The sequence below is a fragment of the Moschus berezovskii genome, chromosome 16 (assembly GCF_049115385.1).
Source record: "Moschus berezovskii isolate FMDL1 chromosome 16, NW_MosBer_1.0, whole genome shotgun sequence".
NCBI classification, from domain to species: Eukaryota; Metazoa; Chordata; class Mammalia; order Artiodactyla; family Moschidae; genus Moschus; species Moschus berezovskii.
Window position 1 is genome coordinate 76,079,670 of NC_142475.1, and position 27,269 is coordinate 76,106,938.

At 41.3% G+C, this 27,269-nt stretch overlaps 1 protein-coding gene across 2 annotated transcripts; it reads left to right on the plus strand.

Annotated features, from left to right (window-relative positions):
* The first annotated feature begins 3,012 nt into the window (after positions 1–3,012).
* BPNT2 (3'(2'), 5'-bisphosphate nucleotidase 2) lies at positions 3,013–23,457 on the plus strand. 2 transcript variants are annotated; one of them, XM_055432008.2, is made up of 5 exons: positions 3,013–3,654; positions 12,537–12,699; positions 13,773–13,868; positions 16,140–16,301; positions 17,604–23,457. In XM_055432008.2, the coding sequence occupies exons 1-5, from the start codon at positions 3,268–3,270 to the stop codon at positions 17,870–17,872; spliced, it is 1,077 nt and encodes a 358-aa protein (XP_055287983.1). In that variant the 5' UTR covers positions 3,013–3,267; the 3' UTR covers positions 17,873–23,457. The 2 variants fall into 2 exon arrangements, with proteins under 2 accessions (XP_055287983.1, XP_088700588.1); XM_088844462.1 differs by lacking the exon at positions 16,140–16,301.
* The last annotated feature ends 3,812 nt before the right edge of the window (positions 23,458–27,269 follow it).

Genomic DNA, 27,269 nt, shown 5'->3' on the forward strand with positions numbered 1-27,269 from the left:
TATTTTTGAAAGATCAATTCACCTCAACTCAAAGATCTATCATTTTATATTTATTTTCATATAATTTTCATATGTGAAGATTATATGCTTTGTAGAAGCTTCCAGCAGGCTTCCCTGGTGGCTCAATGGTAAAGAACCTAAACAGGAGACATGGATTCAATCTCTGGGTAGGGAAGATCCCCTGAAAGAGGGCATGGGAACCCACTCCAGTATTCTTGCCTGGGAAATCCCATGGACAGAGGAGCCTGACAGGCTACAGTCCCTGGGGTTGCAAAGAATGGACACAACAACAACAAAGTTTCTAGCAACTTGTTAACTGAAAATGCGTTTCTTTTAATCAAATTCCTATGAAGGATCCAAGACAACATCACTGTTCCACATATAACTAGTTAAATTGTTCTTGTCATAAAGTTTCTCTTAATAATTACATGCTGCTGCTGCTGCTAAGTCACTTCAGTCGTGTCCGACTCTGCGCGACCCCATAGACAGCAGCCCACCAGGCTCCGCCGTCCCTGAGATTCTCCAGGCAAGAACACTGGAGTGGGTTGCCATTTCCTTCTCCAATGCCTGAAAGTGAAGTCACTTAGTCAAGTCCGACTCTTTGAGAACCCATGGACTGCAGCCTACCAGGCTCCTCTGTCCATGAGATTTTCCAGGCAAGAGTACTGGAGTGGGTTGCCATTGCCTTCTCTGGATTACATGCCACCGTTTATCAATATCTATTAGCTGTTATCGATTGTCACCTGAATACTAGAACACTTGGAACTATGATCTTTAAACATAGTCTCATTCTGTGCATGTGCCTTGGCGTCTTCTCTCAATTCTTAAACACCTTTCCTGCAGTATAAATGCCTCAGAGCTTTTTAGTAACTCTGTGTCTCACTGAGCCTTTGTATAATGCCAGTGAGCATAGCCCAATATTGCTTTCCAATATCCTTGGAATATACTGCAGATTATTTTTACAAACTTCAGCCAGACTTTTCCACAATGCTTTTAATATTTCATAACTACCGCCAACTCCTATCTTTTGCTGATCTCATGGGGTGGTTCTGTTGAAGTTAATTAAGCCTTCACTTCAAGCCTAGTCTTTGTATTTGGTAACCCTGGATTTGGTAACCATATTTACCCTGTGACCTTTGCTTTCAGATTTCTTTGGAAAGCAGCTTTGCTTAATTGTGAAGTTGCTCTCCAAAGCTGACCAGGACAGTGCCTATTCCTTGAGATTTGGAGCTGTCAGCACTCTAGGGGCTGTTACTACACTGATTTGTATTTGTAGGTTATTTTGTGCTGTGATTATTTTTAAGCAAGGAAACCAATCTATGGTCTTCCTTTATTGTAGCTGTATGCTGCTGCTGCTGCTAAGTCGCTTCAGTCGTGTCCGACTCTGTGCGACCCCAGAGATGGCAGCCCACCAGGCTCCCCCATCCCTGGTATTCTTCAGGCAAGAACATTGGAGTTGGTTGCCATTTGCTTTTCCAATTAACCACATGCAAATTCTATTGGTACTCTAAACTCTGCTGCTGCTGCTGCTGCTCCTGCTGCTGCTAAGTCGCTTCAGTCGTGTCCGACTCTGTGCGACCCCGTAGACGGAAGCCCACCAGGCTCCCCTGTCCCTGGGATTCTCCAGGCAAGAACACTGGAGTGGGTTGCCATTTCCTTCTCCAATGCATGAAAGTGAAAAGTGAAAGTGAAGTCGCTCAGTCGTGTCCGACTCTTAGAGACCCCATGGACTGCAGCCTACTAGGCTCCTCTGTCCATGGGATTTTCCAGACAAGAGTACTGGAGTGGGGTGCCATTGCCTTCTCCGACCCTAAACTCTGCTGCTGCTGCTGCTAAGTCACTTCAGTCGTGTCCGACTCTGTGCGACCCCATAGATGGCAGCCCACCAGGCTCCACCATAAGGAAGTGTAAAAGTCTGCCTGTCTCTAATGACTTGCCCAGCAACTGATGTTCATAATTCATTCTGCATACCTGCAGTTTTTAAGGTCGTTAATATTCAAGTTCATTTAAACCCAATGACTTTTGGCTATAAACAGTAAAACTGGCTACATTTTAAGTTGATTTTAAATAAATATTCTAACATTTATAATAATACTGCTCACGTTAATGTTCACTGTTAGGATGGAAGATAAACATTAATGCTTATTATAATACTTATTTAAATTTAGAGAACACTTGTTATTATGGCTAAAATCCCTAGCATAGCAGAAGGCAGTCATTCCTTTTAAACGCTTCTGTAAGTACATATGAAGGGCTTACATTGATTCAAAGATTACATAAGGTAGACTGACCATCCTGGGACAATCTTTACATCAAGTGGAGTCTTGCAGGCAATTTCTCTCCCCTCTCAGCCTTTGGGAGGAAGGTGTGGGTAAAGTGGACTTGGCAATGAGGGAAGCCGGGAGTATATTCTCACACAGTGAAAGCGCAGAACCAAGGTAAGTTCTCACCTGCATAGAGGGTGGCTCATTCTGGCAGGTGAAAGTACAGGGGAAAATCTATACATACAGACAGATATAAATGCATATGCGTTCAGACAGGAGTGCCAACAGAATAAAGTCAAATAAACTTCCTCTCATCCCCGCCCAATTCCCCGCTCTGCCCCTAAGAGCGCCGGAAGGCGATTTAAAGCTACAGGCTCTGTCTGCACAAGCGTCGACGAAAAAGGCATCGATTTCAAACGCCTCGTTGTGTCCCCTTTTCCTCAATAATCAGAGTGATGGGAAGTTTAGACTGTCCCTAGGACTCTATTTCGGACATACAGTGTCGTTCAAAGAGAGATTTAATCTGAATTTCCACAAGGCACTCGGCATCCTTCCGTGCTTGCGAAGTAATTCCGCCACATCCCCGCAGTGATTTGAAAACCCAAACACCGCCGCCCGACCAGAGCAACGCAGGCGGAGTGGTCCAGCGCCTCCCAGTCACCCGGCCGGCCGCCCCGCCCCCTGGGGGAGGAGCCTGACTCGCCCCGCCCCCCGCGTAACCCGGATACACACCCACGCTCCCCTTTCACCTCGCGGCCGTTGGCTAACGTGGAAGCTAGACCCCGCCGGCCGGCTCAGCCGCGGGGAGCGCGCTGCCCCGGGGGGAGTCGGGCGCTCGGAACGGCTGCGGGGGGCTTCTCAGCGCGGCCCGGTCTTTCCCGGGAGGGAGCGATGGGGCGCGCGGGCGCTGGGGAGCTGGCGCCGGTATAGACCGCGCGGCGCCCGGTTCGGGAGCGCGGGGAGGCCTGTGAGGGCCACCGCCCGGAGCGCCCGGCCTCCCGCCATGGCCCCCATGGGCATCCGCCTGTCCCCGCTGGGGGTGGCCGTGTTCTGCCTGCTGGGGCTCGGCGTGCTCTACCACCTCTACTCGGGCTTCCTGGCCGGCCGCTTCAGCCTCTTCGGCCTGGGCGGCGAGCCCGGCGGCGGGGCGGCGGGGCCCGCGGCCTCGGCCGACGGGGCCACGGTGGACCTGCGCGAGATGCTGGCCGTGTCGGTGCTGGCGGCCGTGCGCGGCGGCGAGGAGGTGCGGCGCGTACGCGAGAGCAACGTCCTCCACGAGAAGTCCAAGGGGAAGACGCGCGAGGGGGCGGACGACAAGATGACCAGTGGGGACGTGTTGTCCAACCGCAAGATGTTCTACCTGCTCAAGACCGCCTTCCCCAGCGTGCAGGTGGGCGCCGCGCGGGCCGGGTGGGCGCGGGCCGGGACGCCTGGACTTCTCCGACAGCCCGAGGCGGTCGTGCTCTGGCTCCGATTGGGCGGATCTGGGGATGGAGACGCACAAGTTGAGGTGCTCAAGGTCACACCGAAGAGTTGGTGGAAAAGCTGGGGGAAATCGCGGGTCGTCGACTCGGCCCTTCTGTCTCCTCCCATGGTGTGCGCGTCCGCTGGGCACCGGGGATCTGGAGCTCTGGGGTCTGGTATCCCGGGTATTCGAAGGCTGAGAAAGTTAACTTCACTCCCTGCCACCGGCTCTTCTGTAAAATGAAAGGGTAGGGTTAGAATCACTGAGGCCCTCTATCTTTCTTGCGTTTAGTTGTTGGAAGGGTCGATACGCGTTTCCTGGTGGACCTGCCAGGAGCCAGCTGAAGACTGGGAACTGTAGACGTCTGTTTTGCTGCAGAGCTGTTAGTCTGCAGGGCATTTGTGACTAGTGTGACCACGGTTTACCTTAGCTGTGCATTCATCAGGACCATCTTGATGGCATGTATTTGAGGGGCCCTTCAAGAAAGTGTTTGGGAGTATGATTCCCGGCAACTTGACTTCACCCTTCTAGCCCATATTTACTCCAAAGAAAGAATTGAAGAACGTTTCTGGGGGAAGAAATTGACATTTTCTTAGGGAAATCCAGACATTTCGGATTTGTTGTTTAATACCTTTAAACTTCATCATTTCAGTGCAGCTGCTGCTGAATGCATAAAACTTTTAAAAATGTATTACAGTCCAGAGAAAGAGCTCACATAGTGTGGTGGTACTTCTCAGTGTATGTGTTAACTCACCTAACAGTGGCTTTTGGCGATGGGGAAGAAAAATTGTTTGCAGCTGAATTTCATTAATTAGATAAATAGTGAAATGTAAACCGCCGCTTTTGGGGAAAGCATCTGACCTTTTACTGTTGTTCTTGTAAGAGAGTATTGTCATTGTAGAATTATCTTGTGTAACCCTCTGGCCAGTCTTTCCTGTTATTCCTTTTTCTTTGTCTTTTTTTTTTTTTTTCCTTTCTTTCCTTTTTAAATTTTGTTTTTGCAGGGAAGGAACTTTGGCTTTCATATCATGAGCTGCTGGGTACCAGATGTAATTGACATGATAGTTCTCCAACGAAACAATGTTTCACGTTTTTCTTTTTTCCTTTGGTGCTTTACTATCACAAATGATACTTACCCGTGTTTGCATCTAGATGTAAGATGTGCTTGTAAAATTTCTTTTTCATTTCTCTGAAGCACATGGTGTTCAGAGTTTGTGGGGAAAACTGGAGTTTCAGAAAAGTTGGTGTAAACGGTTATATCAATAGTAATAGTAATCATTATTGATTACTATTTTAGCTAGTATAGTCCTTGCTACATAAGACTTGACTTGGTCCTCACAGCAACTTTAAGAAGTAAAATTTATTTTGCCCACCTTCCAAATGGGAGCCCTGAGACTCATGACACTCCGCTTCACAGTTTATATGAAGTACCTTTAGAACTTTATTTAGGAGGCTGTTTAGAACCTAAAGTATGATCTCCTTGGGAAAATGTAAAAGTTTGAAAGCAATAATTGTGAAGTATAACAGTAGAGTTGACTTTTTTAAAAAAGGTCAGTACAAAAATATTCTTAAATATTGAAAATGTATTAGCTATATGTACATGTGTGTTCAAACGCGAATTCCGTCCCACCCCACCTCTACCAAAACTTTTATCCTGTGGGAAACTTCCACAGGATTCTGCATTTGTTTTCTCTCTTTATTAACAAACGCTAAGGTAATTGCTGTTAAGAGTGATGAGCTGCATTTTGTTAAACACAAAAACTAAGCTTTTTTACAGATGTTGAAGTCTGCCTTTATGTAAAATAGCTTTGTTTTCTTGCGACTGAATGTTTGCAGGTCCTTCTTTTGTGTTCTACTTGGATGGTGATTGGAATAGAGGAAGTTATGTTCATTTAGACGAAATCAGAGTAGGATGGTATCATGATGAGCCTTTTGTCAGTATGTTGTTAGACTAGAGGACAGATGTAGCTGTCTAGGTAGTGACTCAGTCCTAGATTTTTTCCTTTCTTCTTTCTCTTCCTTCAACACCCAGAAGTACAGTCTTAAATGTCGAGTTATTTTTGAAGCCTCACCTGAAATTTTTCAGTGAAGATCTTAAGTTGAATACCGCTTAGTTTAGGTCCTTATGTAAAATTAGCATTGAGAAGCCACAGATCCTCTTTTTATCCTGATGCCCTGTACAGTTGGAGTCAGAGGCTTGAGCCCTTCTGTCTACTGTTCACTCCTTAGTAACAAGATACTGCAGGTGTCACTTACTCTGAACTGGGGACATTTTGCCCCAAGGGGACATGTAGCAATGTCTGGAGATTTGGGGTTGTCACAACTGGAGACAGCACTCTGTTGTCATCTCGTAGGTAGAGGGTAAAGTCTCGTGAATGTACAAGACATTCCCCCTTCATAAAGAATGATCTGGCCTGATTTTCAATTGGTGTTCAGGTTGAGAAGCCCCACTCTAAAGTAGTGCACGTTCTAAGAAAACTCAGAGTTTGACCTAGGACCTCTTGATTCCCTTTGGTCTTCAGCCTTTCTCGTTTGGGATCTTGGGAGAGTCCTCAGGGCAGTCTTTCTCCTCTTCCTAAACTCATTGGCAATTCTGATTTCAGTGTAGAAATAAAAGTAACTGCAGCCATTTATGTGGCACTGTCTCTCATTGTATCCTTCTGGATAATGATGAAAATGAAGGCTGATAGTTTTTTTGGAATGGATTTGCAGCCACGGAGCGCATTTAGATTTATAGTTTTGGTTTAAAGTACAGGGTCCTCTCTTTTTGAGGGGCTCCTGTCCTTGACTTGTCAAAACTTTTTGGCAGTGATTTATTTGATGATAAAGTATGATACTCCTAGCTGGTAGGAGTCTTGGATCTGTACTATCCTTGACCTCAGAGATGAGAGCTAGACTCCTCTCTCGACAGGAGTAATTGCTGGAAAAGGAGTACACACTTGAGAAGTGTGAAAGGGAAGATCAGAGCCTGGGGACCAAGGATCACACAAAAAACTGAAAACGGTCATTTAGTGAGAGTAATAGCAGCCGGCTTTTATTAAGTGCTTACTCTGAGTTAAGCACTACCCTGAGTATTTCATTGATTCACCCAAAGAACCTCATAGGGAGATATGTATACCATCCACTTTTAGCAATAAGGTAACTGCAGCTCAGAGAGATGAAGTGACTAGCTTAGGTAAGTCACCTATCGAGTAAAATGAGGAGCTGGAATGAACTCAGACAGTGTGATGATAGACCACATACTCCTAATAATGGTTCTGTATGCAGGTCATAGGTAAATTCTGTGAGAGTTCTCTTGATGTCTTGATGGGAAGGAAGCAGAAGAAGATGGGAATGGGAAGTAAGGAAACAGAATAGAGACACTAAGTAAAGACAGGAAGTTGGGCTCTAAGCAACTTGGCCAGAGTTACATTCTAGCCAAGAGCAGGTTTTATGGATTTTTTGTTTCATATTTGCATTTAAGGTGTGAGACACGGGAGCATGTTTAATTATTTGTAGGAATATATTTGAGAGGTAGTAGTTGACAGTAACGGAGAAGGCAATGGCAAGCCACTCCAGTACTATTGCCTAGAAAATCCCATGGATGGAGGAGCCTGGTAGGCTGCAGTCCGTGGGGTCGCTAAGGGTTGGACACGACTGAGCGACTTCAGTTTCTCTTTTCACTTTCACACATTGGAGAAGGAAATGGCAACCCACTCCAGTGTTCTTGCCTGGAGAATCCCAGGGACGGGGGAGTCTGGTGGGCTTCCGTCTATGGGGTCACACAGAGTCGGACACGACTGAAGTGACTTAGCAGCAGTAGCAGCAGTTGACAGTAAAAGGCTTCTGTCAGGTGGAAAGAGAAAAAAGACAGCTGGAGAACCCTCTGATTCCATTTAGAAAATAGTTGTTGAATGCCTACTGAAAGCACAGTGTGAAGCGTTGTATCTAAACACTTATTAGGATGTAATGATTTATGGAGAAATATGGTAAATACTACCTTCTTAAGGCATTGACCCAAAGTTTCTTTAGGTAACTGAACTGAACTGAGTAACAGAACTGTCATATGAATGGCGTTTTCTGTATTTTAGGGTCTTGATTTCTTATTCTCCAATTCCCTGGTGAAGACTGAGACCCAGCCAGTGATGAGAGTAGATTGAGTAGAAAGTGTTACAGGGAAGAAATGAAGCTACGTTGATGAAAACTAGTGCTGTCAATCACGAAGTATTTATTTAGCATCTGCTGTGCCAGGCCCTGGTTTGGGCAGTGAGAACAGAGCTGTAGTAATGAAGGAAGCTGACCTTAATCTTACAGAACTTACGTTCTAGTGGGTCAAGGTAGATGACAAATGTGCAAACATGTTGATTTCAGATACTAACAAGGGCTTTGAAGAAGAATAAATAAGATGACGTGGGAAGAGTGCTGGCGTTGTGGGGTGGGGTCCTGCTTTGGCCATGTTCGTCAGGGAAGGCCATTCTGAGGCACTTTCACGTGGGCCCAGAACTGAATCATGACAAGCAGGCAGGCCACCATACAGAGGTTTGAGGAAGGGTGTATGAACAGGAGAGTACAATTCCCTGAAGACAAGTGAGTCTGGGATGGAGTAAATAAGGTGCAAATAGAGAAAGGGTACTGGAGCCAGATCATCCTGGATGTACTTTTAAGAGTCTGGATTTTATCTCTGTGTAATGAGAAACTTTTGGAAGGTTTTTTTTTTTTTCCTGACAAAGCACGAGACTATTGGGAAGGGTGCCCAGGTGGAGAGCAAGAAGGTAAAGAAACTAAGGAGTACTGGTCCGCCACATGGCTCACAGTCTTGGGTTTTATGGTGATGAGATTACTTTCTGGATTGTCTCTGTCCAATCATTCTGGCTCAGGGTCCTTCCTGGTGGCGTAGGCATTGCTCAACCAAGATGGATTCCAGTGAGAATCCATCCACTTTTTACTCTCATCACTACTGCCTGTGTCTTAGCCCTCACCAGGGAATTGAAGAATAAGAAATCAAGACCCTAAGATCCTGGGAGGTTAGTAGGACGTGACATTTCCTTTTAACCTTTCCCAGATTCTTCAGTTGGTGGTGGCTTGTTAGTTTCCTATTCCTCATGGGACCTACGTTGTTACGTAACTCATGCAAATGATTACCCTGGTGTCTGGCCAGAGTGGGTGGTTTCAGTCAGTGTTTCCCCTGCAGTCCTCAGACTCAAGTCAGCAGCCCTTGGTAGTCATTATGCAAAGGTCATTGTGAGTGTTATTGGAAGGTTTTCAGCAGGGAGCGACACCATTTGATTTAGGAAGATGGCAGGTTGCCTGGTTGAGAAGGAAAGTCTCTTAAAGGCAATAATTGGTCTGTTTTGTTCATTATTATATCCCATTGCCCAAAGCAGTTTAGGATATGTAGTCATTAAATCATGATTGAATGAATGAATGCATCAGTGAATGCACAGTTGGAGGCAAGAGCAGTCGAGGCTATTTTTGAAATCCAAGTGAGAGATAGAGGGTTCAAACTAGAATATTCTTACTGTAGGAAGAAAGTGAAGTAGCTCAATCATGTCCGACTTTTTGCGACCCAATGGACTGTAGACTACAAGGGTCCTTTGTCTGTGGGATTTGGCAAGAATACTGGAGTGGGTTGCCATTTCCTTCTCCAGGGGATCGTCCCAACCTAGGGATCGAACCCAGGTCTCTTGCATTGCGGGCAGATGCTTTACTATATGAGCCACCAGGGAAGCACAATGACAGTTATTTAGAATTGGAAGGTAGAATTTCTAGGGCTTAACTAGCTGGTGGAGCATGGGAAGGATTTGAGTTGGTAAGGCCGTTTACAATGGTGGGAGTGGTTTCTTAAATTTGTCAGTTTGGTATGGTAGTTCAGTTCAGTTCAGTCGCTCAGTCGTGTCCGACTCTCCGCGACCCCATGAATCACAGCACGCGAGGCCTCCCTGTCCATCACCAACTCCCGGAGTTCACTCAAACTCATGTCCACAGAATCGGTGATGCCATCCAGCCATCTCATTCTCTGTCGTCCCCTTCTCCTCCTGCCCCCAACCTTCCCCAGCATCAGAGTCTTTTTCCAGTGAGTCAACTCGTCGAATGAGGTGGCCAAAGTATTACAGTTTCAGCTTTAGCATCAGTCCTTCCAATGAACACCCAGGTATGGTAGTAGCAGGTAACAAATAGCTCTTGTGCAAAAGTGGGTCAGGTAATTAATTGTGCTGTTACGTTCTTACTCGCTTACTCTGCTTGTTTCTCCCTAACCTGACTCTTAGTGAAGATTTTGTCAAGCACATTTCTGTCTTTTTAGCCCATAGTCAGTTGAAAAAATATGAAGAAGCTGATGAACTCTAGGCAGAGATCTTAATCATAAGGCACAGTGGTTGCCACTCAGACTTGGCACTACCATTTTTGTGAAACTGTAGTGATCAAGATGCTGGGAAAGATTGAAGGCAGGAGGAGAAGGGGTTGACAGAGGATGAGATGGTTGGAGGGCATCACTGACTCAATGGACATGAGTTTGAACAAGTTCCGGGAGGTGGTGAAGGACAGGGAAGGCTGCCGTGCTGCAGTCCATGGGGTCGCAAAGAGTTGGACACGACTGAGCAACTGAACAACAGCAGCAAAAGTAGTAATTAAGACCCAGGAACTGCTTCTCAGAATCACATCTGTTGTGTTAAGTTTATTCTGTGGTTTTTGCATCATCCAAGGTGGCCTAGCTTTGTCATTAAGATGTGGACTGTGTAGCCAAAATGCTTTCTGGTAACATCTGCAAGGTGACAGAAGAGGAATTCTCTGCTGTCACCCCCTCATAGAACATTGATTTTGGCAGTCTCCCATGGACAAGAGTTCCTTTATGGAAGTCCAGGAGTACAGCAGAGATGTTTCAACATACTGCTGGGGCAAAAAAATCCAAAAATGCGTTGAAGAGACTAAGAGGAATATTTTGACTTTCTTTGCGTTGCCCCTCTGTCAAGGTAGCACAGCTCAGTGCCAGGAGAGACCCCTCAAGCTGTGATTCCACCCACAAGAGTGTATGCATGCACACCTGGCAAACTGTGGAACAGGCCTCCTTGATTCTCACCTCACCTGGATTACTGAGGTAGTCTGCATGTCTGAGGGTTGGAAGGAGCCATGGGAGCACCCAAGTCAGGACTCAGAGCTCATCAGAGGGCTGCTGCTGCTGCTGCTGCTACTGCTGCTAAGTCACTTCAGTCGTGTCCGACTCTGTGTGACCCCATAAACGGAAGCCCACTAGGCTCCCCCGTCCCTGGGATCCTCCAGGCAAGAACACTGGAGTGGGTTGCCATTTCCTTCTCCAATGTGTGAAAGTGAAAAGTGAAAGTGAAGTCGCTCAGTCGTGTCCGACCCTTAGCGACCCCACGGACTGCAGCCTACCAGGCTCCTCCATCCATGGGATTCTCCAGGCAAGAGTACTGGAGTGGCTTGCCATTGCCTTCTCCGCAGAGGGCTGCTAGTAACCTCTTGATAAATGCTGTCAGGAAGCTTGCCAGAGCCACTGACTCCTTATCTGCCACCCCCTCCACCCCTAAATCCCTGCAAGTGGCCTGTGAGCACTCCCAGCAATGCAGGCCTCTGGTTGTTTTGAAAAGGTAAAATTGACAAACCTTTAGCTAGACCAAGGTAAGTGTCCATCTATGCATAAATTAATTTTTTAAAATATGATACACATAAAATGGAGTGCTATTCAGGCTTTAAACAGAAGGACATCCTGCCATTTGGGACAACATAGATGGACTTGGACGGTGTTATGCTAAGAGAAATACACCAGACAAAGAAAAACACTATATGGTATCACTTATATGTGGAATCTTTTTTTTTTTTTTTTGAAAGTCAAACTCATAGAAACAGTAGAATGGTGGTTACCATATTCCAGGGGATGGGGTGAAAGGTGAGATGTTGGTCAAGTCTATGAACTTTCATTTATAACTAAGATGAGTAAGTTCTGAGGATCTAATGTACAGTGAGGTGACTGTGGTTTACATTACTGTATTATATACATGAAATTTGCTTTGAGAGTAAATCTTATGTGTTTTCACCACAAAACAAAAAAAGGAAATATATGAAGTAGTAGATACATTCATTAGTTGTGGTACTTACTCCACAATGTGCACGTGTATCATCTCGTCATGTTGTACACTTTAAATACATTCAGCTTTGTCAATTATACCTCAGTGACGCTGGGGAAAAAGCCAAAATATGTCAAGGAAAGTCACCCAACCATGACATTTACATACATATATATTTTTTCTTTTTTTTTTTCCTATCCTTCCCCAGATGGCTTGTTCCATTTCTAAGAAAAGATTAAAAACAAAAAAAAAACCTTTAGGGATTTTGACTGAAGTTGCTTTAAATCTATAGTTTGCAGATGGGAGAATTGACGTCTTTATCATTGTTTTGAAGGCCTATTTTAAAATCCATTATCACTTTTCTCTAACTTGTGTTCAGTTTTCCATAATATTGTCAGTCCATTGTCACATTTTTAAATGTATTTCTTTCCCTAAATATCTTTAAGCTTTAAATAGCTTGTTTCTTTGATGCATAGTTTCTTTCTTTATTTCTCTAGATTCTCTGTCCTGCTTACACAACAAGCTAAGCTGGAATATTCAATTGGAAAGCCCTGGAAGACAACATATCTGGAATTTCTTATATATTTTCATTGGCAAAGAATTTCCTTGAAATAAAAGTACTAATTTATCTGCTTTCAATTTGGGGGATTTTGTCTAAATTGTTTTTCTCTATTGGCTTTTTCCAGGTAGTGATTTTTTTTCCTTAAAACCTTTTAAACTGTCAACCATTCTCAACCATTGATGCAGATCAATACGGAGGAACATGTGGATACAGCTGATCAGGAGGTGATCTTGTGGGATCGGAAGATTCCTGAAGACATCCTAAAGGAAATAGCCACTCCCCAGGAGGTGCCGGCAGAGAGCGTCACCGTCTGGATTGACCCACTGGATGCCACACAGGAATACACGGGTGACTTTTCAATTAAAACTGATCTCAGACTTGATATTGCCTGTATATATTAGAGAACCAGAGCAAGGGCAGGTGGTCTATTCCTGGTGGTGAATATTTTTTCCAGATGGATACAACTTGTCCAGTTAGATTTAAGATAAAGAGCTGGATTAAAGCACTGCGGTCCGAGCCTTCTGGAGTGGGTCAGTTAGTTACTGTCAGCCTTTCTGACTGCTGTGTCATGGCACCCTCCTCACAGTGACAGTGGCTCCGTGTCGCTGATTCTTCAGTGAGGGACGTTTCTGGCAGTCACAACAACGAAATGGTTCCTGTTGGACCCCTGTTTGTTGAAGTGTTTATTTACATATTGGTTTGTATATTGAGGTGTGCATTATTGAGGTATTTATTTATATAAACAATACACTATTGACTTGTGATTTGGGGAATTTAGATTTTATTGCATACGCATATAGTCTTAGAATTAAAAATAGTAAATCCTAGGCACCCAGGGAAAGTAAATGGCAAAATCAGAGTTACTTTCCCCACCTCCTATTTCTGTCCTTCTCATCCAGTTCTAGCTCCTGTTTCATTTCTGTGGATTTTCTTCCAGGCCTTATATCTTACCCAGAGTTTATCTAATTTCTGTCTTTTCTTTATTCTCTTGGTATGTAAAAGTTGATGGCTTTTGTATTTGTACAACTAAATGGTACATTCTCTGAGTGTGGGGACTTCTTGTTTTTCTCCTTTGTATTCTTGTACTTAAGCATGAAAGTTGACCCAGAATAGACACTCAGTGGATAACTATTTGGAGAACAGGGAGAAGGCACTAGATGTGTGTATCTAGTAGTAACACATTCTAAAACAGAAGTTTGCGGAAATAGATAATAAAAACATGGACTATTGAGAGGTTCCTATATAAACGGTTTTTCATAGACTGAAATTGATTTGCTGATATAATGGTGACAATACTTAGTGAGTACATCCCTTGTATAGGGTCTTTTTTGAGTGCTTGAGACTCAGTTTTCATATTCAGTCCTAACATTATTTCAATAATTGTTTTATTGGATGGTTGTGTTTTTTTTTTCTTCTTGTAGAGGATCTTCGGAAGTATGTTACTACTATGGTGTGTGTGGCTGTAAATGGTAAACCTGTGCTAGGAGTAATACATAAGCCATTTTCTGAATATACAGGTAAGAAATGTGCTAAAGCTTCTAAGAATTAATGTTGTTACATCATTTCCTGTATTATTTACGGTCCTATGGAAATTTCAGCTGTGATTCAACAATTAATAGTCATCCCCACCTCACCCTTCACTGGATACAGTGAGGATTTTAGTGTTGGTACTAGTAATATATGACAAAGCATAGCTTTCTGAACTTGTTTAGAGGATGGAAAATGTTAAATGAAGACGAGTGATCTTTAGTGCATAGGGAATGCAGTTGGGCGTGGATGCCCAGCAGCTACGGTCCTCTCTGTTTCCATCATGCTGTTGCTAGGGATACGGTCCTGGGCTCTTCCATGTGAGGTCGTGTGAATTCTGAGATCTACTGTGAAGTGACCTTAGCCTGAAGAGAATTAGAACTGCAATAAAGAAAATACAGAGCAAGTTGATACCAGAGAGGCAGATAGGTCCTGGTTTCCATATCTGTTCATGTGAGGAGGGAGAATGGGGATAATAAAATGTTCATTTTTTTAAAAACCTTTATTCTAGCAAAATATATAATCTACACCCTAGCCCCCCAACCATAGGCTTAGTAATATAAGGTGCTTTTACTAGTCAGCAAACATCTCAAAGGAATCAGTATGCCCTTAATTAGGTGTGAGTGACCTTCCTTTCCTGGATCGAAGGTTTGATTGGCTTGTGCCCTCTTCGGAGAGTGATGTTCAGATCCAGACTGCATATTGATTTTGCAGAATACAAACTTCCAAGTATTGTGTATTTACTAGAATGTAGCTATACTTGACTATAGTGGGAGCTAGGTATTATTATTGCTGGCAGCAGTTAGAGCAGAGCTGATCAAAATCTTACCAGATTTAATAATTAATTCACTGAGTGACATTCTTAGAAGCAAGAGTTCCTTGAATAGTACACATTTTACTGAAGTGATGTATAAACGTGGATGCAGTCCATCTACTCAGTGGAAATCTGTAGCTAGTAGCAAGAAGTTGTAGTGTCTGAAGTCTGTGGAGCAAAGTACCAACCACTTGTTATTTCCTTCCGGACTTTCTGTTGGCATGTCTTACAGATGGAGTGTTGAACACATTCTGTTAGCTGTTGTTTTAGCTTATCACTACTACTTTATCATCATCATTCACATATCATTATTTAAATAACCTAACTGTGTTTTAAGGTGTTTGAAATAATTTTATCCATATAAATGTTATGATTGAATGCATTGAGTTTATGTGATCTGAAATATGTATTTTTAATATTAAATTAGTAATTCTTATCTAACATTATCCTGGTACTGTCTACTGAGATGTACTCTCCTTATTCTCTTACACAATACTGACCTCTAGAGATACAGCATTGCAAATTCACTTCTTGATACAATCTTGTGTTTTATGATCATTTCTAAAAAGAATTTAGAGGATTTTTTTGTTTCTCTTTTCTTATTTCACTTTTATTATGAATAATTTCAAAAAGTGATAATGACTTTTCATGTACTTTAGATTTAACAGTTGATGATATTTTTATATATTTGCTTTTATTTATTCCTTCATTTATTTTCTATGTATTTTAGAGATAATCACAAAGATCATGACCTTTTACCCCATATATTTCAGTATTCATTTCTACAGAGAACATATCTAAACAAGAACAGTACTGTTAATAAAATTAACAATTTTATCCAATAGTCAGGTTTCCCCCAGTTGCTCATGAAGTGGATTCTACAACCTGTTAACTGAGACCACAGTCCAGTCAAGTGACAAGCATTTCTTTTGGTTGTTAGGTCACTTATGTTAAGTTAGATCAGCCTCTAGTCTCCTTTTTCCCCATGACATTGACTCGTTGAGATCAGGTTACTTATCACAGAAGATCCTGCCCTTTGGGTTCTTCTGATTAATATTTTCTTGTGATTATTGTCTGCAGGATGTTTACTGGAGAAAGCTCTTGGAGTCAGATTTGTGGGAGGGAGGGCAGGAAGTGGGGAAGTTGAGTTGCAGTATGGTTCAGTGAAGACCCCATCCATAGTGGCCCTGCAGGGAGCTCTGGAGCCGGGATGTTCCTCAACAAGGACCTACTAGTCACTTTTCTGGTTGGGCAGGGTTGCATTGCCCCTTCTAGTTTTGAATATGGCCTGTTTTAAAAATAAACATATGACCCTTGTACTCCGAAAACTAAAGCTCCCTGTTTGGAGATAAAAGAATTCTTGGGAAGAAGTTTTTTCCAGTCACTCCTGGTATGTTGGTTTTAAAAAGCCTTGGTGCCATTACTGGCTATTACATTTGCTTTCCAGCCTGGGCGATGGTAGACGGTGGGTCAAATGTGAAAGCCCGCACTTCTTACAATGAGAAGACCCCAAGGATTGTCGTGTCTCGCTCGCATTCAGGAATGGTCAAACAGGTTGCTCTTCAGACTTTTGGAAACCAGACTACGATCATCCCAGCGGGCGGTGCTGGTATGTTCCTGCTCCGTGTGGGCCCTACACTGTGCCCTGCGTGGCCATGCCCATGTCAGGAGGCTCATTGGTAGCCGATCCTTGGGAAGAAGTGGGAGTGGACACTGGGGCTTTTAGGACAGGCCTGGTCTCCTCCTTGGTTATTTCGAGAGCAGAATTTCAGGCACACCTGCCTCCTGGGTACAGATAGCCTCACAACGAAAACAGTCTCACAGCAGTGGTTTCTGATCCTGGAATATATGCAGGTCTCTTCCTGACATTGGTGGTTGTTGTATGTGATCTGACTTTGAAGTGATTGTGCTGTTACTGTAGCTATAACCATCACAAGGAGAGAAAGAAGAATCCAGCCATCACAACCCTGTATTTAGCAGGGGCTGGCAGGAACCCTCGTTAAATGTTATTAGAACGGCTAATGGCTACTGTTACTGGATTTTTTTTTTTAGCCACTCTTTAAAAATACAGAAAACACCCACAGCTTGAGGGCTGTGTGAAACCAGGCCATGCCTGTATTTAGCCCACCCTGTTTTGAATATTGTTTGCTATGACAGAAGTGTTTTAATTCAAGTAAACTGTGAAGTATAGTAGGAAACATTTGTGTTTGAAAACCTTTTTCAGCACAGTAATAGAAAAGTAATGCTTTTAACTTTTAAGCCTAACAGTTTTAGTTTACTGCTGACTTTTACATGTCTTTCTTAACATGGTTTCATTGTTTTTTTATAGGCTGTCAGGTTGATCAGGAAAGGTGATATGCAAACTTCCCAATAGAAATAGGATAAAATAGGTTTTTGACCTAGTTTCTTCTGGGTTTGTTTATTATTTTATTTTTAAAATTCTGCCTCATTATACAAAAGACTTAGGGTAGTAACATTATCTAGTGCTTTCTCCTTTCCAATCCATTCTTCTTAGACACTCAAGGGAGACCTGGGGATGTTTAGCTTCAGTGTATAGTCCATAGCAAACAATTCATATTGACGGTATCACCTCTCAGAAGACAACCCCAAAGTAGATTTAAATTTAAAAAATTATAAGCATATGTTTATTTATACTTGAGAATGGCTTAATAAACTACTTTGCCTACTTTGCAGTATTGTTTTGCTCATTTGGGTTTAACATCTGTACTGTGTTTAAAAATACTTTTTTTAAAAAAACTACTTTTAAAAATAAGTTTAGACTTAGCAGTTGCAGGGATAATGTAGAGAGCTCCTGCATACCCTGTACTGGTGTCAACAACACCCTCAAGACAGTGCACTCCTTTATTCCTCTCTTCCAGATAATAACCTAAATCCTGTGTTTATCTTGCAGGTTATAAAGTTTTAGCACTCTTGGATGTGCCTGATAAGAGTCAAGAAAAAGCTGATCTCTATATCCATGTGACATACATCAAAAAGTGGGATATCTGTGCTGGCAATGCCATCTTGAAAGCCCTCGGTGGGCATATGACCACCCTGAGTGGTGAAGAAATTAGCTACACTGGTTCCGACGGCATTGAAGGGGGTCTCCTGGCCAGCATCAGGATGAACCACCAGGCTCTGGTCAGAAAGCTCCCGGATCTGGAGAAGACAGGACATTAAGCCAAGCTGATGACAGGTCACAGGCCCCCCAGAGCTGAACGGTCGGCCTGACGTGCTGAGGCTTAAGGCTTCAAAGCAGCAGTGGAGACTATGCATGGTTTAGGCCATCCCGAACTTTTTAAAGTATTTATGAAGCATCTGAGACTTCTTTTCCCTGTAATAGGATGCAGAATCAGGGAGAATGGGTTGCTTCGTGTCTCAAGTATTGTCTTTATTTTTGAGACTATTTTCGTACGGTTGTCATACACAAGGCGCATATATATATATATTTGTGAATTAAAATCTATAGCTGAGTCTACATTGTTATGAGTCACCATTTTCACACAATATCATGAATCTTCAGTTTGTTAATACTTTCATATAGAATTGGACTGAAGAAAGGATTGTTTTGTGTAGGTGTTTAATACTACTGTACAGTTATATCTCATTGAAAATAATTGGGGATTTTTACCCCTAATCCAGATAGAAAGCACAAGAAGCTGCAAATTCATTAATACGCAACAGATTCTCTGTTACTGAGTATTTCTTACGGATTAAAATAGAAAAAGCTCAAATTGTTTTTTTTTTCTTTGAAATTCACCAGCTAGTAGAGAATATGGATATATGACAGTTGCATTGTAATTTCTGTGTGTGTGTTTATTATGTTTTGTTTTGGTTTGTTTTTATAAAGAGACGTGTGTTTGTACCTATGGGTTCAACATTTCTGCCATCTTGCTGATCAGTTTCACTTGCTCTGTGGACGGTGCATGGTTCTGTCCTTTCCCTCCTGACCCACATTTAATCTTTAACTTCTAAGGTTTGGATTAAGGTTTCAGGGTTTGATGTTAGAATTTTGGTACTTTTTCTCGTTAGGGGTAAAATATGCTATAAGGCATTATAAAAATATAATGTTATTCTGTTATAAACTAAAAGTTATTTGAAGTTACGTGAACTGAACTAGCCATTATTTTTAAAAACCTTGTTTTAGTACTTTAAAAAATTTTTTCCATGTCTGTAGAGATTCCCTCATTATCAAGAGTGAGTTAAGGTGGCTTTTGCCATTAATAAATGGATCTAACCTAACCAAGCTCTCAAAGTAGTAACCTGAGATACTTTGTATTTTCCCTTCGGGTTAAAAAAATGAAGATTGAACTTACTTTTTGATGAATTTTTTCCCTGTTCAGGTTGGAAAAGGTTGTGACATATTTGCAGTGTCATTGTAATTTGAACTTTGTTTAGTGAGCCGTCTCTCATTGGAATGTCTGATTTCTCTCAGCATGATCAGAAACTTCACTTCAGCAGTACCGTCATTTCACATGACCTTGCCATTATTTTATTCCATAACACACTGATAAGGAGAGGGATTTCTTAGGGTTTCATGGTTTCCTTTTTTCTTCTTCTCTCTCTCTCTCTTTAACCCTAGATCAGTTTTTAACCCTTGATCAACTTTCTGTTTTTATTTTCTTGTCTTGGAGATAAAGTTGACCAAAGGAAGGGCAGGCGTCCTCACCTGGTGGAGTGTGCTTACAACTTTAGGCTTGCAGATCACACGGTCTAAGGTCCTTATCCTCGCTGAGGAATTGGCCCTGGTGTGATACACATTACCTTTACCCAGTCTCCAGCAACCAGTCACCAGTCCCGCAGGGTAGTGGGCCTCAGTAGCTAGGTTTTTATTCATCAGAATTCATTCCAAGTTTTAGTAGTTGAAATACCTGGTGTTTAACCAGGACTTTTAGGAATTCTGAGCCAAGTGTTAGAGGCTTCATCTTTTTACTTTGCAATGAGATGAGGAAATCTTTTTCCTCAGGAGAGATGGCAGAGGCATATGCCATTTCCAGAGTCCTGTGGTGTAAGTGTTTGTTCTAATTGTGATGTGTCAAACTTCAGGGAAAGAGACTAGCATATTAGGAAATGGGACTAGTTCATATTAGCAGGCATGGTGTTTTGGCTTTAGTTTTTAATTTTATTAAACCACACGTAGATAATGACTGTGGAGAGATTGTGTCATGTGCAAAACTTAGGATACTGGCTGACAAATGCATTATTTTTGTGATTTTTTGAGTATAGTATAGTACTAATGGTTTTAAGTGCTTTTATAAGAAGTTCATTTTAAAACATTTCGTTTCTAAAAGTCAGTATACATTACAGAACTAATAGAAGTTCAAAGAACACTATTTATTTTATTTATGTAGGACATTGTGCCAGGACACACCAGTGAGAAACACCTTCTTGTGTGAGACAGATAATATCTCCCATAAACACAAGTATTTCTAAAATGTTTACTCTTAGCGACTCTCACCTCCCCAGCACCTGATCTCCCTTTCCCTCGTCTTTGCCCTTATTTAGAGGACAGTTTTCCATTAAAATTGAGTTTTCTGCATCAGTTAGTAAAAGTAGCACCAATAACCTTAGGATGCATCAGCTGTCCCCTTCCTCTGCCCTTCTTTCTCTCCACCTTGTTCCATGTCTCCCTAACTTGCTAGTATATGTTATCTTATTTCTGCTGCTCTTTGTTAACCAATACACCCTTCCCCAACACTTAACCCTGGAATTCTCTCAGACCTATGTCTCCGTGTTTGGCTGCTGAAATCTTAGGGCAGAACTGAGACTAGAATTCCAGTGGGGGAGATTAATACTGACAGAGCCCAGGTTGACTTATTTTTCAAAGACTCCTCAAAAAGTAAAGGAAAGTCACCTTTAAAACCACAGAGTAACTGTCAAGAATAACCCAAGGCTTCTGTGTTAAGCCTTTCTGACCCATCCTTCAAAGAATCAAAGTGCAGAAAATACAAGCGTGTTGCCTGCTGGAGAAAGCTTGCTATCTCTTTTAGTTTTCATAATTGATCCCTATTTCCGTTGGGATTATAAGGACCTACAAGACGGGTCCTATTTATCTTTGTTATTCAGTTGTCCCCTTTCCCCAATTTTAGTGTTTTTCTTTGATTCTAAATATTGAGTTGTTTATGGCCATATAATGAAGTAACAAACTTCATGTGGTTTGTGTGCTTTAAGTAGCAGTTGTGCAGATTCTTCCTGTTTGCTGGGTGCTTCCTTTGAATGTTGTGCAAATTGAGTTGGGGCGGGGCGGTGGCTGAGGAAAGAGTGGGAGTAGGAAAGGCAGGCGGGGTGGGGGGATGCGAGGCAAGCCCTTGCCCTGTCTCAGAGTGTTTAAATCAGAAATTGGATTTGACTCAGGCTTTGCAGGTGACGACTGTCTCCCATTGCCCAAATTAAGAAAGCTGGTGTGCCACTGCCTCCCTATTCCTCAGAAAAGAAAGTACCCAACTTGCCTCTCCTTGATAACAGCTTGAAAATGGCTTTCTGGAGACAATCTTAAGCAGGTTTAAAACGGGAACTGTTTAGAATCTAGCGGCAACCACTCACTCACGTTGGCTGTGTGTCAATTGGTTGTGAATAGAAGCAACGATTTTTCATTTTGGTTTAAGACTAATTTGTTTTTAGCATATGCCTAAAAACGTCTGCCTTGTAACTATTGTGTAAAATAAATTGATGGTTTCATTTTTATTCTGAAAAAAAGTTGTGCCTTAACAATAGGGCATTGTATGTTAATAAGGGAAAACAAAAAATTTTTTTTAGTAGATGGGGAAAACAGTAACTTTTGCCATTGAAATTTAAGTTCTTTTCATGTTTTTAATATTATAGTTGGGGAAAATCATTAAAGTTAACTAAAATTAATATAAAATTATTTTTGCATAATCTAGCATTTACGACTGAAGTACTTTTTTATAAGAACTGGCATCTTGATGTATATAAGTCTGAAATGATACATAATCCTTTGGTTTTTAATTTGAATTAATAAGACCATGATAGATTTTGATTTTTAATTTTACTTTTAAACCATTTTAGTGTGCTGTTATATTTGTTCTAGAACTCCGAGTCACTTTGATTTTAAAAGCTAGCTGTTTATTTTTCACACCATGTCAGAAATTTCTTAATGTTAAAAAATACTATATGTTTGTGATGTAACTAACCAGAACAGTTCCTAGATTGGGGAGGGTTTGGATTAACATTTACTAAGAAGGCAAGAAGAATTGAACTTTATACTTCAAAAGGAGGTTTTTGGTTTTATGAGGTGCTGGTCATAAAACTTGTTTTCTTGTTTGTTGTTTGTTTTTAATTTTATCAAAGCCAGGCAGGTGTTTGCATTCTAATTTACCATTGATAAAGGCTTACAGGGAAGCCACTTTTTTTAAAATTATTTTTTAAAATGAGTAATGAATTATGTGGGGAAATGAGATTTATAAATAGTAGTTTTCCTTTGAGATGATATAAAACAAACTTTCATAAGTTATGGGTGATGTATAATATCATAACTTGTATACTGTGTTTGTAAGGGTTCCCTAAAGTATTAACATTCAGATAATTTGTGTAAATTGCAAAAGCAGAAACTGTGATGTTCGGTTAGTATGTTGTGTTGGAATTCTCTTGGGGGTGTATGTTACACACATAGCTGACTGTTACTCAGTTGCTCCTCTTGCATTAACTAGGAGATACAGCATCCCAAGTCATTTTTAGATCAGTTAGCTTTCAGAGACTTCACCTGTCTTCCCAAATTATCTCTTCCAAGCCGTCTTCATCATCTGTGTTCAGTTACAGTGGAATTGTTTATTGACGTTACTTTATGTGTAAAAATACGAACTTCAGTGTCCCTTGTACTCTTGCATCCACTGTTGGCAGTAACCAAAGCTAGCTTCATAGTTTTAACAGGAGAGACAGCATTCTGCCATAATGAATTGTGGTGCTGCCAGAGGGATTTTTCCCCCCTTTCAATGGTTTTACTTAAGTTACTGGATAAACAGTTGAGTTTACATTCAAACCATGAAATGGTATATCTTGTCTATGCCCTGCCTCTTCCAAATTGGATGTGTTATTTTTTTAAATAATTTTTCACTTCCTTATAGGGGGCTAATGATGAGAGGGGTTAAAATAAAACTGCCTACCTTTGAATACCCCTTTCCCTCACGTGGAAGGCTGTGGAGGAGTGAGACCATTCCTGTTGCCAAGACATGCTTCAACACCGGAGTTCTTACTCAGCATGCAGCCCTGCCTCACGCACATCACCTAATTTAAGAGGGTCCCGGCTTCAGCCTCTACTGAGAAGTAGAGGTAAGCCCTCCTCCTTCTAGTTTTTTTGAGCAGTTTTCTGGCACCTCCCTTGTTGCCCTCATTTTTACATAGGTTGTTGTAAACTTTTTAAGAACAGGGATTACATCTTGGTGATTTTTGTATTTCCACCTCGACCCCAGCAGCTAGCCCAGTATCTGGAAAAAATTAGGTGCTTCCTGTGTGTCAGTCTAAACGGAATAAAGGATTTCAAGTAGCATCAGTGTTTCTCATGCCTCAGTTGTGTAAGCTGCTTGTTTGGTTGGTTTCCTCTCCAGATATTTGTGTTTATCACCCACATGCCCTAAGTTATTTTTTAAAGTTTTGTTTTCTTGCCTTCCAGTACTACCCTATGGCAAGTTAGCTCTAGAAAATGTAGCTGCCTCTGAATAAAATGAATATCCCAAACTCTGCCCCTGGATATACTTTGCCAAACTGAAATTTGAATTTTCTGAATAAATTGGTCATGTCTGAAAGATGGAGTGCTGCTTGTACTTTCTTTTTTTTGTCTTTAAAAATTTTTTTACTGTGGTAAAATATATATATAACAGATTTACCATTTCAACCATTTTAAAGTGTACAATGAGTAGTGTTTACATTTACAATCCCTAGTGGCTCAGATGGTAAAGAATCTGCCTGCAGTGCAGGAGATGCAGGTTCAATCCCTGGGTCAGGAAGATCCCCTGGAGAAAGGAATGGCAACCAACTCCAGTATTCTTGCCTGGAAAATTCCAGGGACAGGAGCCTGGTGGGCTACATTCCAGGGCATCTTGAGTCAGACATGACTGAGCGACTAACACACACAACTATCATCACTATCCATTTGAAGAACCTATTCATCCCAAATAGAAACCTTCTCTACCCACTGGACATTTACACATCATCCCCCACTCCTGGTAACAACTCTCCTGCTTTCTGTCTGAGTGCTTAATTTTATGGGACTCTTCTGTTTCACCATTTACCAAAAAATCATCTATTTGAAAGTGAGTGTACATGACCAACATACCTCTAGCAAAACTCGCAATTGAATGTTAAGATTTTTTTAAGTAAGATGAAGGGAGGATAGAAAGAGCTAAAGACGAACAAAACGGTAGAAAAGTAGTAATAGGAAAAATCTGATGGGAAACATAACCAAGATGCTTATTTTCCTCAAGTCTTGTCAATGATAAAATGATGTAATCCACCTGCTTTAAGATGTTTTAGTTTTTAATCTGGTTTCTTTGGAAGATGAATAAATTAGGCTTGAGGAGGGCAGGCCCCTTCATTCCATCACTGGCAAACTGCTTGACTCTCTAGCTGCTTTTTGTTATGTTAATTTCTATAGCTGCACTTTTTAAAAAAAATCAACACTTTCAAAATGCTTTTTTTTTTTTTTCTGAAAAGCATGACTTTTCTCAAAAGTATGATTTTTTGGAAATTTTGCTTGTTAAGTTTCCCTAGGATTTCTTGAAAAAATATTAGTCAGATCTGCAGATTGGCATCTCCGATCTATCTGACAAAGCTCAGTGCAGAAACTGCAGGGTCGGGGAGATGTCTGGGCTTGCTCTCCAACGGGTAAGCCCCATCCCAGCTGGGAATTTCTGAGTGGTGCCTGTTTGGGAATTCTCTACCCTTCCTTCCACACCCAGCTGGTCTCACTAGGCTACAATTATATATAAGGAAGAAAATACCTGTTTGAATACTGAAAGGAGCAAAAGACTTCCAGACACTTTTTAGAATTCTGAGACACATGATTTTGCACTGAGACATTTGCAGTATTGAGTTCCTATTAGATATTCTGTCAATATACCTTAATAATTGCATTTATTATTGTAAGTGGTTGGCTCAGGAAAGGGCAGTGAGTGAAGGGTGTGCTTTGTCTAGCACCACTCCTCCCCTTTCATTTTCTTTCTTTTTTTCTTTTTTTGATTATCACTGTAGAGATGAAGTTTAAATCCCTGGTATCCACTTCAAATTGAAAATATCTAGCCAAAAAATATCAGGTGCTTTCATGGTTGCTAGTGATCTTCACAGCACATTTTCATTTCATGGAGTGTTACAGGTCATTTCTGGTATTTCTGTTATGCCTGTTACTGAACTAAGGTTCAGATGCTCACCACTGAAAAGTCAGTCATTCAAGAAGCAAGTGTCAGTAAAAGGGAAAGCCGCTTTAATCAGAAAAACTAACAAGCTGGGGAGAAGGGAGTCTCATGTTCTGAGACCAACCCTGAAGCTTCTGCTCAGCCATGGCAGTTTTTAAAGGGAAAAATGGAGGTGGACGGGGAGAATCTCAGTGCATCAAGGAGGGGTGGAGGTTGGCTTCTACATCTTTCTCCACCGCATACAGACTGACGAACCCCCAGTTTGAATCTCCTAGATTCTGGACCGGCATTTCAAGATGCCTATCTTTCACTGAGATTTAGCATGTTCAATCTATATGCAATCTGCTTTTTCCATGGAAAAAAAAGAAAAGACATGCTTTCTCCATCATGGGGTTGTATTTGTTTGATGGTGATGTGACTTGGTGGGGTCTTTCTCTTTATCCTGTTTAAGGTGTAATGACCTAATTCTTAGATGTGTGATGGGATGCTTTTGAAAAAATTATGCTCATTATTTCTTCAAATCAAATTCAGCCCTCCAAGAAGGGCTACAGTCTCCTGGAGATTGCAATTATTTTTTTGCCTGGGAAATCTCATGAACAGAGGAACCTGGAGGGCTACAATCCACAGAGTCACAAAACATGACTTAGCGACTAAACAACTGTTACATTAGATTGTTTACTATTGCCTAAGGCCACACAGATTCAGTTCATTATTTTTTCAGTCTTTTTCTCCCTGTGCTTCAATTTCCACAGTTTCGTGTCCCACTTCATTTCTCTCTCTCTCTCTCTTTTAATTAGTTAATTTTTTTGCACTGGGTCTTAGCTGTTGCATGTAAGTTCTTTGGTTGCGGCATGTGGGATCTAGTCCTCTGATCAGGGGTTGAATCCAGGCTCCCTACATTGAGAGTGTGGAGTTTTAGCCACTGGATCACCAGGGAAGTCCTTCTCCCATTTCATTTCTGTTGCCTTTGCAGTTATTGCCTGCAGTGGGATGTTGCCTATTGCAGTTATTGCAAGAGTTATTACTCCTGCAGTATCTAATCCATTGTTAAGTCTACCCAGAGAATTTTTTATTCTGTGTGATTTTTAGCTCTAAAGTTTCCTGTTGGCTATTTTTTATAGTTTCAATCTGTTTCCTCATTTTACTCATGTTTTATTTTCGAACATAATGTCTGTTTTAAAGTTTTATCTGATAATCCCATCAACACTGACACTTCAGGGTCTTTTCCATTGGTTTATTTTTTTTTCTAATTATAAGTATTATTTTCCTGATTCTTTGCATGTTTTAGTACCTTTTGATTTCAAGAAAATAAATACCATGAGCAACGAAAGAACTTTTAAAACAATTTTAAGTTAGTGTAAGAAGGCACACAATTTCTGGAAGACATACTGTTTAAATTATTTTTAGTTATTCTATTGGATATCAATATTATACCATCTGATTGTTACAAAACATCAGAAAATTATAAGACAACAAAGCATGATCTATATAGTAGTCTCTTCATTATCTTTTCCTTAACCCGATAAATGATCAAGAGAGTTATAATGAATTAAAATTGATGATCACTCTTTTGAGAATTAATATGTACTTTTGAGATTACCTATATGTAGCCTAATCAAAATGTCAGGACTACTATGATGCACATAATTTATTTCGTCAGTGAAGTGTAAGAAATTTTATACTCTAGTCTTTTGTTTCTGGAAGAACCTCCCCTCTCTTTATAGTTTGCATGAATTTGAGTGGTATATTAAATTTAAAAACTATTTATATGGTAATAGGCAGAGTAACAATCAAATTTGTGCTTGAGCTCCATCACTTGTGAAGGAAATAAAAAGTGTTTTCAGCCAGAGAAGAATAAATTTATTTTTGCCCAGAAAGAACACTATTTTTCATCCTCTGTTCACTCAGAGACAATGTTTAATAACTCCAGCAGTGAAGTCCTGAAGTCCTGGGAAAAAATTCTCTGAGTAAGTCAAGAACTTTGAAGGTCTACTTCTTAGGGAAAAAGTCTCTGACTTAAATGGAGAAAGAAATTAATAAAAGCTGGAATGCACTTGATACAAGAAAAAATGTTTAAGACAGCAAATAACTGAAGTGTGCTCAGTCCCTCAGTCACATCTGACTCTTTGTGATCCCGTGAACTGCAGCCCACTAGGCTCCTCTGTCCATGGGATTTCCCAGGCAAGAAAACTGGAGCGGGTTGCCATTTCCTC

Coding starts and splice junctions, on each gene's coding strand:
- BPNT2 (XM_055432008.2), top strand. CDS start 3,268: ATGGCCCCCATGGGCATCCGCCTGTCCCCGCTGGGGGTGGCCGTGTTC. Junction 12,700..13,772: donor TGCCACACAGGAATACACGG/GTGACTTTTCAA, acceptor TTCTTCTTGTAG/AGGATCTTCGGAAGTATGTT. Junction 13,869..16,139: donor GCCATTTTCTGAATATACAG/GTAAGAAATGTG, acceptor TTTGCTTTCCAG/CCTGGGCGATGGTAGACGGT.